This window comes from Hypomesus nipponensis, chromosome 18 (genome assembly GCF_054491055.1).
Source record: "Hypomesus nipponensis isolate SF chromosome 18, ASM5449105v1, whole genome shotgun sequence".
NCBI lineage: Eukaryota > Metazoa > Chordata > Actinopteri > Osmeriformes > Osmeridae > Hypomesus > Hypomesus nipponensis.
The window spans coordinates 4,168,473-4,181,850 of NC_140378.1; the positions used below are offsets into that span (position 1 = coordinate 4,168,473).

The 13,378-nt window shown below is 46.7% G+C and overlaps 1 protein-coding gene across 1 annotated transcript; it reads left to right on the forward strand.

The window, feature by feature from the left end:
* Positions 1-9,684: 9,684 nt before the first annotated feature.
* mafba (MAF bZIP transcription factor Ba) lies at positions 9,685-12,077 on the forward strand. Its single transcript, XM_084681197.1, has one exon. It carries the CDS (start codon positions 10,281-10,283, stop codon positions 11,337-11,339), a length of 1,059 nt encoding a protein of 352 aa, XP_084537323.1. The 5' UTR covers positions 9,685-10,280; the 3' UTR covers positions 11,340-12,077.
* Positions 12,078-13,378: the final 1,301 nt, after the last annotated feature.

A 13,378-nucleotide genomic window follows, 5' to 3' on the forward strand; every position in this document is an offset into this window, starting at 1 on the left:
CAGTGGGGAAACAGGGCAAGGGGGCGGAGGGGGGGGGGGGCGGAGGGGGGGGTAAGAGAGGGCTGGGCTCATCTATCCTGTGTTAACACAGACGCCTTGAGAGGTGAAGCAGACAAGACTGTGTGCCTGGGCAGAGGAGTGTGTGTGTGTGTGTGTGTGTGGGTGTGGGTGTGGGTGTGTGTGTGTGTGTGGGTGTGGGTGTGAAGTCAGGTCCATTGACTGGCCAACCAACCCTGAAGCACAAGGTTTTGTCTGGAGTTTGTTAAGGTGGAAGAGCAATATGCAGATACCTGGGAGTCTCTCAAGCGAGCGTGCGCACGCACACACACACACCAAAAATACACAATCAGAAGCATGCACACAAACACAAGCAGACGCACCAACAGAAACACACATGCACCCGAGTAGAAGTTATTGACAGACATACAAGAGAAGCATGCGCGCGCACACACACACATCCAAAACCCGACCATTACCTCACAAACTTTACATGACCTCTACCCGGGTCAAAATTCTATCACACACACACACACACACATAATGTACACATACACTCAGAAGCACACACACACAAGCAGACATTCAAGCACACACGCGCTCCACCAGAAACATGCACACACACGCGCGCTGACAATGTGAGTGTATATCAGATCCTTTTTCCCTCTGATGTTAAACACCAGGCCTCTGTCAGTCCAGCCAAGAGAGCTGGAGGATGAATAGAAGCAAAAACAATAACGTTAATGACAGAGAACAGACCATGAAATATATATATAGATTAGTTTTAATAAGAACCACAACCAAAGTGTACGTGTGTGTGTGTGTGTGTTTGTTCCTGCCTGCCAGCATGTGTGTGTGTGGTTGTGCATGCACGTGTGTGTATACGTGGGCGTGTGCATATGTGCTCGGGCGAGCGGGCGTCAAATGTGCAAGTGTGTGTCTGTGTGAATGCGTGCCTGCAGATGTATGTGTGTGCCTGTCTGAGTGTGTGTGTGTGTGCCTCTCTGAGTGTGTGTGTGTGTGTACAGTACATATGGACGGGGGGAGGGGGTCATTTCAGGGCCCAGATACATCATGTCTAAACGGGCTCAAGCAGCAGGACTCTCGACGTCGTCCGCACGTGATTCACCTCGTAAAGTCAACGTGTACTCATCCCGCCCAGCAGAAGGAGTGCGGCTGCAGCTCTGCGGCTGCAGCTCTGCGGATCGTGTCCATGTTCTGGCGTACGTGTGACCTTCTGGGGGCAGACGACGGGCTCGTTCTGTGTGGAAGGGGTCGGCTGCACTTGGGGGCGGAGACGTGCGGGTCTCGTGGGCGTTCCAGACGTGGTCTCTAACGGTGGGGCGCTGGCGAGGAGGGGGGAGGGAGGGCGGTGGGGGGGGGGGGGGGGTTGCGCGTGACCGCGCGAGTCGTTTACGACCGCGGTGGGTCGAGAGCGGTCAGGGGTGGGGGGGGGAGTGGCTCGGACGCTTTGCTGAGTCACGTCCCTGGTGAGAGATCCGAAAGGGGAGGGGGGGGGGGTTCCAGAGGTCCCCCAGTAGGCGTGCACTCAGCCCCCCCCCTCTCCCTCAGTGAGGAGTCGTGAAAACGCTCCGAGAGGCCGGCGGCAACACCGACCCAATGCTGTCGCCAGGGGAGACACCTTTACAATTATGGGGGGGGGGGGGGGGGGGTTAACATTGGAACAGTTGCCTTTTTTGATGTGTGAGGTGTAAGGGTTGGGGGGAGAGAGAACATGGGGGGGGTGGGGGTGGATTGCAGCTTCCTGGTGGACCAACCTGTGTGGACAAGAAAGGTTTCATAGAATTTTTGCCACCAGAAATAAAGAGTCATAAATGTTCCCTTTTTAAGAATTCCCAGTGATGGCTGGACAGGGGAACACAGACATGGCAACATTATTCAAAGGGGGGGGGGGGACAGAGGAGAGAGAGAGAGACAGGGAGGCAGGGGGAGAGAGAGATGGATGGAGAGAAAGAGAAGGAGGGAGGTTGGGGAGTGGAAGAAAATGAGAAAAAGAAAGAAGTACCCAAAATTGGTCTGCGACGAGCCTGAGAGAGAGAGAGAGAGAGAGAGAGAGAGAGAGAGAGAGAGAGAGAGAGAGAGAGGGAGGGAGAGAGAGAGAGAGAGAGAGAGAGAGAGAGAGAGGGGGGGGGGGGTACCAAGCCTCTGCGAATGAGACCCAAATGGCTGCTAAAAATCATTAATCTTGTGGGGATCTGTGTCAGCGCAGCGGCGGCGACACAAAGAGCTCTCGGAACAGCGAGGAGAGCAGCTCAGTGACCCGGACCCAATTGGCTGAGAAAGGCCCACCAGGCTTTAATAGACTTTTGCTGATCCAACACTTGTTTGCTAGGAGCCACAAAGAGGCGATTGCAGGGGTCTGACAGGGCCCCCGCGCTCCTCTGGGCTCCCCCTTCCCAGGCCCATGATGAATGACCCGGGGTGGGCCACGGGCAGGGCCAGGGCCGGGGGCAGGGCCAGGGCCGGGGGCAGGGGAGAGGGCTGAGGGAGGAGAGGTTGGGTCAGCCGGTGAGTGGTGTGTGGTGAGAGGAGAGGTGAGGAGAGGAGAGGAGGGGGAGGAGGGGGAGGGGGAGGGGAGAGGAGGGGGGAGGAGAGGAGGGGGAGGGGAGAGGAGGAGAGGAGGGTGGAGGGGAGGTGAGGGGAGAGGAGGAGAGGAGAGGAGGGGGGAGGAGAGGAGGGGGAGAGGGAGAGGAGGGGGAGGGGGAGGGGAGGGGAGAGGAAGAGAGGAGGGGGGAGGGGAGGTGAGGGGAGAGGAGGAGAGGAGGAGTGGAGGGGAGGGGTGGGGATGAGGGGAGAGGGGGTGAGGAGCTGGAGGAAAATGAGAGCAGGAAAAAAGATGAAAGAAGACCCCAGTGTTCATTGAGCTTGGAGGTGAAGGTTTTCTTTGGAAGGCCAGGCCTAGCAGGTCTGCAGACAGAGAGGAGGTTGAGCGAGACTCAGGAGGAGAGAGACAGGAGCAGTCAGAGGAGCGAGGATGGAGGGAAAAAGGGAAGGGGGAAAGGAGGAATGAAACGACTACGGTTTACCGACCGAAATGGATACGGCAAGGGAGGGGGGCTGAGAAGAATATGGGCAGGGAGCGAGGGAGAGAGAGAGACGGCGGGGGTGAGTAAGCACGGAAGGGAAGAACGAGCTGAGCCCATGGGAGAGGGGGGAGGGAGGGGGGAGGGGTGAGAGGGTGGGGAGGGAGGGGTGAGAAAGGAGGGGGGGGCCGTGTTGGGAGGAGGGCTGAGGGGGAGGGAATAGGTGAGGTGGGTGGAGAGGGGTGAGCGAGGAAGAAAGGGGCGGGGGGGGGGGGGATATATAGATTGGCAGGTGGGGGTGGGGGGGGGCACAGGGAGAAGGACATTGTCTGTACTGTGGGAGATGTGTGGGGGGGGGAAAGCGTCCGTTCGGCACTCTCATTTGAAACCGCTCCAAATCCCTCCCAGCATACCCCCTGATCAATCACACCCACACCCTCCCAAAGTGGCACCGGGATTACCCAGGTAGCCTCTGACCTGGAGGAAGACAGGATCTCTGTAGCCCTCCTGACTGGTCCACACCAAAACACAAGCCATACACCTCCAAGGATCAACACGTCGTTTTTATTCATTTTTTTCCTTTTATATCTAGGTCAAAGTATTGATGATCAGCCAGGTTATGCTTTTGCAGGTTTGTCTAAGTAAACACCCGCCAACATTTCTTCTTGTTGAAATTGTCAATGTTATTGTAATGTTGCAGTTGCCTGGCAAAATGACTGTAGGCTTTTAGTGTAGGCTTCTTAACACTTTGTAAATCTCTGTAATGCTTTATGGTAGGCAAGGTGTCACAAAGTGTCAGAAAGCTTATCGGAAAGCAGTGGGTGAATGCATGACGAGAGTCTGAAGAACTGTCATGTGAGATACGCTCCTTTTGAAAACACTGCAGTAATGCCAAAAAAGCTCGACATGCAATATCATCTCCAATCACAACATCTATCCACTTTTGAAGGCCTGTATAACATATCCAAATGGTTGGTTTCCACATCTTATTATACACCCTGTAATTCATGTGCCTCGGTACATTTTGTGTTTACCTCGGCCTATGCTATATTAATGCATTGATCCACTCTAAGAAGTCTATGTGTAAGTCTATATGTTGCACAGGCATTTGAAGTCCCTTTGAACCTAATTCCTCAAAACTCTACCCTGTAGAGCAAACTGATGATGCATAACTTCCAGAACATCACAAGGGTTGGAGAGTTAATATAAGCCAGAAATGTGGCCTCAAAGCCCCCCCACATGGCCCACGATGAGGCCCAAGCCACGGAATAGGAAGGATGCTCTTCAACGCTGACATTTTAATGTAAGATTTCATTTCAGGGAAAGCCATGATTCTGTGCCAAGTGGAATGCTTGGTCTGTCTCCAGGAGAGAGAGCACGAGGCAGAGACAGAGTGGATGCATATGGGCTCTGGTGTACTGCGAGTAAATGAGTGCATATGAGACCCACATGAATTATGAAAACCGGTATGTATTTTTCGGACAACCTATGTAATTAATTGATCATAAGCTATGGTGAGTGCTATGGGAAGATCTGGAGTTAGTCAGAGTGGGTGTCTGGTTGTTCAGTGCCATCAACTAATATGTGATGAATAAACTGGCTACGCCGACTGTCAAAATTCGACAAAATGAAAAACGGTTCAACAGAGGACGAAGTTGGAATGCAGCCAGTCAATTCTACCTTGCAATTTCCATTCATTGAATCACCACACAAAGACATTATTTACATCCTTTATTTATTTGGGGGTCAAACAAGTGCAGTGCTTACTGTCATTTATTTGTTGTTTTATTTTCAGCACGTCAATCAGACGCAACAGAGTGATTGTATTGGCTTTATGAAAGCATTCTGCGCCAGCATGTAGCCTATCACGCAACATTTGTCTCTGTTTCAGACTCTCAGCTTGGCATAATACTAATGACATAATATTTAGAGACGGCCCCCGTGGAGGAAAGAAAAAAGCAAGTGCGACACATCTTGCTGATATGGTTCAAAATAATACGTAGGTTAAAACCTAATCATATTATACAAACACAATTCATGCTCCAAACAGGCCGAGGTCTACGCTACTGTCAACATCCAGATGTTACAACATTTGGATGCAGACAGACAAGAGGGAAACTGACCTGCCGCTTACAGAATAAATGTCTAAACAACTGGATAGCGGTAATGTCATTCACAGAGTGCATCAAACGGGCCGTTTTAGACGAATTGATGTGTATCGCCAGTGGAGGCGCCCTGCTCTAAGAAATAACCTAACACCTTGTCTCTACACCAGAGGGGAGAGTCTTGCAGGGAAGCGAAGGGGCAGATGGCTAAGTCGCTGCACAGAAGAAATATCTCCCGTCTTCTTCAATTGAAGAGAACATACTCTAAGTACACTGAGGTATCTTAGGTCTGATGAGTCAGCCTTTATTTAGGGTAAATATTTGGTCTTGACTGCAAAATCGATTGCCTGTTTTCATATTTATGAGGGACTTTGCACTTATATTACCGGTTGCTGTGTTTAAAGACTTCCTAGTCAATTATCCCTGTTGGGGATGTTATATACTTTCAGTGGCAGGCCTGTGCGCGGTGTTCACCGATCACATCCTTTAATAATACATGTTCTTCTCAGACAGCAATCCATCACCTTCGAAAAGGCTAAACAAGAATGGCCGAGCTACTGAACAAGACACAATTCTATATTATTGATGACCGTAAAATGACGAAATTGTACAAATAAACTTGACACCGCATTTATTTTAATAGCCTATATCATGCAGTGCTAATATGCAACTAAAAGCCCACGCTTTTGCTTTAATTTGAAATTACCGCGCAAGTAAGTTATAGACAAAGACATATATGAATGGATTTTTATGGTCTTGTTCAAAGTCTGACATTTATGTGTATGAAAATTATGATCACACTTTGTACTGAATTAATCCATTATATAATTTGCACATTTTATTCTTGTTATCGAAAAAAGCCTCGGTATAGCCTAAATCCTAAAGAGTCGAAAAGTGAATCTCATTTTAACATAAGAAGATATTGTTACAGAAATGTACATAATAATTTAGTTTCTTAATAAATTCTACCAATTGTATACAATTCTGTCTTTTGGCACTGTTTTATGAGCATCGCAAAGTCCCATAGCTCTTACAATAAACTTCTTAGAGAGGAAAAAAGAGCAGAACCTTTGGCTCTGCAGCCCAGGGGTCGTTAACACACGCAAGCGCACGGCTTTCCTGTCTCTTTGCAACGTGCTTCAAACTCTCGAGAACTCGAGGCTCGCGTGCGCAAAACCTTAAATGCTTCACTTTATAACTGGCTGTCTCTCATACACACACAAACACGCTCTATCACACTCAGGGTATGGGCAACACTTACATGCGCTTGTCCTTGCATTTATCCTTGAATTAGCCTATCAATTGGGATATTAATATACATAGTTAGGCTGTATAGGCTATTTGTCGTTGCGCATGCCGAAAGGTCAGGCAAACCTTACACACAATTGCTCATTATCAAAACGATTAGTAGGCTAGCCTATCTATCGCCTACCTTCCGACGAAAAAATATTATTGTAGAGTTAAACACAAAATAACCTCTCCTGAACAAGGGTTCACCCTCCAATTAACTGGTCAGATATTCCAGACACCAGGCACAGAAAGTAACTCCCCCACCCCCCCCTTACCTGCACGATGCAGGGGTGGATACATCCTTTAAGTCCGGCTGAAAATACATATCCTTTCGGTAGACACTCGTCTTTGCAGTACCGAACATACACCGGAGGTTACCGACAGGCCTATACCCTGGACCGTTAGCAGGTGGCCTGATGCTCCCGCCGGCGGTGTGTGAACTGTTGGGAGCGCACGCTTCACCACTATAGGGTCCATGCGCCTCGAACGCAGCACCTTGTCAACTGTTAAATGTAACATTTAAAAGGTGATTTTATTTCTGTTATTCATTCCTAAAATCCGTAGGATGGGACCCTCATTAGGATGAATAAGCAAGCATCAACACTTTTTTTCGCTGTCCATAAGCACATGGATCACTTAATAGATCATTAACCACCGTTATGCTGCTGACATGGACGCTTTTTACATCTCCTCTCTCCATTACAGCCTGCTATTACCGAAGGGGGAGAGCCAACGGCAGGCCTGTCTGTATGTATCAGACGGTGGGCTTGGGTATATTAGAGCGCATTACACGCTAATGGAGCCGCCGCCGGGTCGGCCTCGGAGAGAAGATGTTGGATGCGCAGTTCGACCCAACTGCTTTTTTCGGGCGCTTTATGAAAGCAGGAAACATGAGTGAGGTTTTGCCTTTGACTCACTACAAGTGTGAGATATCCATACTGGTTCGCTTTGCCATAAGGTTTTGGATGTGGTTAAACTCGTGTCGCTTATTTTTGCCATTCGCTGAGCATTTAATTTAATATCACAAATCTAAAATGACACATATGCACACTACGCATCCTATCAACATTGGAAACGTTTGAACACCTACGGTTTCTTGCACTGTTTGTTTTGTATATGTTTGCCTAGGAAAACCCAGACTATAACAACAAAACAATAATTATCCTGAGACTATATGCAACGACAACCAATAAAAATAATAGGCTATAACCTCTTAATTTAATTAGCTTATATTAACTAGGTTGTACAATTGCTTAATAATATCATTTTTTGTTGTTTCTTTTATCAGATTTGTATTATAGGCTATTAGGCTATAGGCTACCGTGTTTGGATTTCTCATAGTTTAGCATGGTTAGAGAGATGAAGGCGTAATCTACATAAATGCTTGTAAAAGTCGTCAAGGTCTCCTCATCGGAATGGCGGTAGGCCTAGCTGCTATTTGAAGCTTCTTACATCTAAAACATAACATTGTATATAGCCTTCTGTTTCTTTTGCTTTATTGAAGTAAATTTGAGATGTCTGCTTTGATGTCACATATTTTATTTCGAAGTCGATAGGGCCCAGCTGTAGGCTATATTCTGCTGAAAAAACACACACATTTTCAATAAACAATGTGGATGTACATTATGAAGACTTTTTATCTGCATATTGACATGCCGGATAGTTCTAACTGATACAGAATTACAAGTAATAAGAACTTGATTATTGGATAACGTCCTTGCATGGTGCCTGTTTCCCTCAATACTCTGCCTAATCAATACGCCCTGGCCGTGGCTGTATTCAAGCGCGGACACGAGGTGGAAACGGAATGATAATCGGATCGATTACTCAAATTCACTCATTTACAAGCAGTTTCTCTGAAGTAGTGAAGCTAGATATGTTTGAGACCATCATTTGGATTGCAATCAAAATAAAGACATATCAATGCCACCCATAAACAGACGATTTGTAAAGGTTTGCAACAGTTATATTTTCCAATTGGTATATCCCGTTACAAATAGGCGAATGCAATAAATATAAATGTAGCCTAGACATTATTTTTTTAACATCATTTGTTATTCGACGTCTTTAGTATCTTTAAACATCGTGTCTTTATCATATTATAGCATCATGTTCTTTGTGTTAATTCAACAGATAGGCTAAGTGGGACTGGAATTCAACTCGAAAGGCAAAGCTGCCTGTTCAGAGTGGCATGCACCGTCTTATACAGCCACTCAGTGGCAGACTTGAGCCTATATTTATATGGATCACCGTTGGTTCGCAGCACTGTTTCCCAAGCCCGTGTGTTCTTATTCGTGCCAAGAAAGAGCATTCTGTTTTTGAGCACTAGAACTTAGACAGTTTGTTCTGGTTTCTCTAGGCTATCTGGAATAAAATATATGTAATGCCAGGTTCAACACGCGTAATGGGTTGTAGACTAGGCTACATGACTATGTGCATTTTGAAAAGAAAATTGGCTACACGCTGTAAAACTGTTAATCTAACAAAGAACTGACTACAACGAAATAGCGTATACTTACAAATTAAACAGTTGGCTACTAATTACATTTTCTCAAAGTCGGGGATACAGTTAGGCTTATCGTTTGTGTCGTAGCGTTCCCTTCTGTGAAACCAACATTATTTAATTTCACATTTGTGACTTATCTCCCCTTTCCATTAGACAGTAAAGGCCTAATACTTTCCATTTACCAATTTAAGCAAAAATACGGTTTTTACTTTGTTTTAGTTTTGTAGGATACAAATCACATTAGGGTTGTCATCACTTAACGTAGCCTAGTGTCAGTCAAAATCTAAGTGTGCGACATTATATTCAACCAAAGATATGGTGGATAATAAGCACTCTCACTTCATTCAATTCTACAGAATACATTCTTCGCCGTAACCTTAACATGAAACCAGCGATGTAATTGCCATGGAGTGGAGGAATTATGCGTTAAACGCGGGCTTTCAGAGGCGAACATGCTATTGGTTCCCCTAACGTGAAGGCATTCGGCGTTTTTCCTTCTCCCTCCCTCTCTCTCTCACCCCCTCCGCCCACCACCTCCTTCCTTTGGGGTAGTCAGTCAGCTGACTGTCTGTGGAGCTGTCAGAGAGAGTGCCCCCTCTCTCCTTCTCTTCTTCCATTATGCTAATCGGTTGTTCGCCCCGCTCCCATTGGAGAGAAGAGTGCATTGGAACCAGCCTTCCAGCGCAACGTCACTGCGCTCTATAAGGATAAAGCCTTGGCTAACACCGAGTGCAGTCTGCTGAATACTCGGGAGTGAGTGAGAGTTAAAGAGGCGAGCCTAAATCTCTGCGGTGCAGAGCTGGAAAGCTGCTTCTCACAGCGAAAATCCGACGCCCTGTATCCTACTGTATTCTATCCGCTTCTTTTTCATTTTCCTGGCGAAAACAAGGACTAACTGCCGAGAGTTGATAAGAGGACTGGAACCCGCGTCAACGTTGCATGGTATTTTTTCGGTATTTATGTATTTGTTTTGTATTCATTTCTGCTGAAAGGACTGCCGATTTACTTTTGCACTGAGACTTTCCTTCTACCTCCACTCCTCGTCTGGTGACCAGATTAGCTAAAGTAGGCTACATGACGCAAATTCCGATGTCGTTTGCTGTGCACTAGTCTGAAAGTTTTTTTTGTTTTTACACTTCGCTTCCCATTTTGTATTGCATTTTTTAATTAACCTTTCGTACGTGTTGCATGCAACAGCACACCAGTCTACAACGGTGGAGTCAAAAATAACTATTGCATGAGACAAGAGAGGACAGAAGATACGTTTATTCCCAAGTCCGTTTTTTGCGACGCTGGCAAAGCACCTTCGCTTATCTGCAGAAGAGTCGCGACAGCAACATGAGCGCAGAGCTGAGCATGGGCCCAGAGCTTCCCAACAGCCCTCTGGCTCTGGAATACGTCAACGATTTTGACCTGATGAAGTTCGACGTAAAGAAGGAAGGCCTGGCCGGGCTAGAGCGCGCCGCGGTGCGCCAATGTAACCGTCTCCAGCCTCAGGGCTCCGTGTCCTCGACTCCCATCAGTACACCCTGCAGCTCGGTGCCTTCCTCGCCAAGCTTCAGCCCGACAGAACAGAAGAACCATCTGGAGGAGCTGTACTGGATGCCGAGCGGCGGTTACCACCAGCAGATTGACCCACAGACGCTGAGCCTGACCCCAGAGGACGCTGTGGAGGCCCTGATTGGTGCCACGGCCCACGGGCATCCCCCGCCCCCACACGTCCAGCAGCAGCTGCAGCAGGGCGGCTTCGAGGGATACAGGGGGCCGCACCACCACCACAACCACCACGGGCATGCCCAGCAGCATCATCACCCATACGGGGGAGGCATCCCACACCACCCGGACGAACTGCCGGGACACCCGGGGGGGCATAGCCACCCGCACAGCCAACACCATCATCACCACAGCCAGGACCCCGACAGCCCGTCCCCCGTCTCCCCTGGCTCTCACCAGACCCTCCACCATCACCGTCATCATCATCACCATCCGCACGGTCATCCGGGCCAGGCGTCCCACCACGGCTCCGGTAACGTGGAAGACCGCTTCTCCGACGACCAGCTGGTGTCCATGTCCGTAAGAGAGCTCAATCGACACCTGCGAGGCTTCACCAAGGACGAGGTCATCCGCCTTAAGCAAAAGCGGAGGACCCTGAAGAACCGGGGCTACGCACAGTCCTGCCGATATAAGCGTGTGCAGCAGAAGCACGTGTTGGAGAACGAGAAGACGCAACTGATCAACCAGGTGGAGCAGCTCAAAGCGGAGATCAACCGGCTGGCGCGCGAGAGGGACGCCTACAAACTCAAGTGCGAGAAACTGACGGGGACTGGGGCGAATAACGGGTTCCGCGAGGCTGGGTCCACTAGTGACAACCCGTCATCTCCCGAGTTTTTCATGTGAGTTGTTATGGCCTATATACTTTCTTGTGACTCTCCCCACCACAACTAATGCTGACGAACAAACAATAACAATAATCAACGTCCTCTCATACTGATTATGATAATACAAAATCACAGTAACAATTATATCTGTTAGAATTATCCATGAAATAATATTCTCGTATAATCATATCTCCTTCCACGTGACAACTGAGATACAAAGAACAAGCTAGAATGTTTGGACAGTCGTAGCATCTTTGTAGGTTAGTTGCTTGTAGTGAAGATACTTTTTTTCCTCCTGAGAATAGGAGCAACTGATGAACATTACTCTTTTAGACTACGGCTTTTAATAACCTGTAAGTAGTCTAAGATGGGGGTCGAGGCCGTGGTCTGACGGTGGTTTAAGGTTCTTGATTGTTGTGACATCATATGAAACAGCAAGCAGGTCTATATTGTATACAACACACATCGCAGACGAGTGTTACGGCATACGTTCGACAAGTGGGCCCGAAAAATTATCTGAGAACAAGACTCCACATTATGCAAACTTTAGCCTACTGTCTATGAACCCGCCGAAGGGGGACATTTTATGCAACATCTCATTGATTTATTGCCTGCTTGGTTATATTCGAATATATATTGAAAACAAAAATCTGCATTAAAATATTAATCCTGCATGCTGGACATGTACGGTAATAATTTCTATTTTGTACCTTCATTTTCTGTGTATCTTAAGAGCATGTTGTTGATCTGCGCTTCTCCATAGGTTGGAGGGTGGGGGTGGGGTGGGGTGGGGGGTTAGAGAAAGCAAGGGAACAGTACAGCAGGACTGCCTGTGCAGTATAGTCTATACGGTCTGGGTTTCTTTAGGCTTGTAAATATTATGCAACAGCATACTGCACACCAAGATTGAGGAGGCTGGTTTGAACTTCTTTCTTTCTTTGAGTTGTGTTTTTTTCTCTCCATTTTATGTTTTATTTTGGGGTATTGATAAGAGAAATGGGCATTTTTCTGTTGCATTTAAAGACAACGAACTTTGTGTATTAAGTGCACTTTTTGGATAATGATTTCTGCGTTTTCATTTTGAACTTTGTGCTGACCTCCCTCCAGGAAGACATTCTATAATAAAACATTGTCGTCATTAATTAAAGGATAGAATGCAAGCTTGATAATGACACAGCAGTTCAATTTGAACCAGTGTGCAAACCTGGTGTGACAAACTCATCTCTAAAGTAATTAATCGATAAGTGACGGAATCCACTGCGCACCATATTGACGCACCATGGCATGGGTACCTTCGTTCTCGGTTGTCCTCCTCTGGTAGCCGTTTAACAGTAGAAAAGTACAGTCTCACATGTGGTGCAGGCTACCATTTTATTACAATGTGGCGCTTCTGGCACGGAGTAAGGGGAGGTGCTTTTAACTCTTGCGCAACCCAAACTGTATTATATAATAATCACACAAAGTGAAGTTTATCATTTAGCAAATACTTGGATGTGTTATATTGAGCACAGCTCTATTTCGTGGTCTACTATGTGTTTTGTACCTCGGCAATATCAAGCGTTTTCACCCATTCACAATAACATATCTATCAGGGGTTTTATGTACAATTAACAAGTATTTAGATAACGCATGCGTTTCAATACAAAGTTTCAATATATTAATTCTATATGTTTTCCTGATTTTTTCCTGCCGGTCAGTAAAAAAAGGGATTCAGGTTGTGCAAATTCTCAAAATGAAAACTCTGTGTATGTTATATGATATGTTTTGTCTGTTTTATTATTATTTGGTGATTCTGGTTCTGCTGGCCAGATGCATAGTTTAAGTTTTTATTTTAATGATTTAAATTAACAAACTGTCAGATCATATTGAATAAGCATGGTGCTTGCATTTGAAACTATTGTTGAAAAGTCATGCATTTAACAATCTTTGGTTTGTTACTGATTCAACTGTGTTGAAATCAAATTGAAACTGCAGCAGCGGGTTGTTGTTTTGTTTGTATTAATTACATGTACTTTGCGATGATGGGGATCAATTTTCAATCCTGTTTATATAAATATG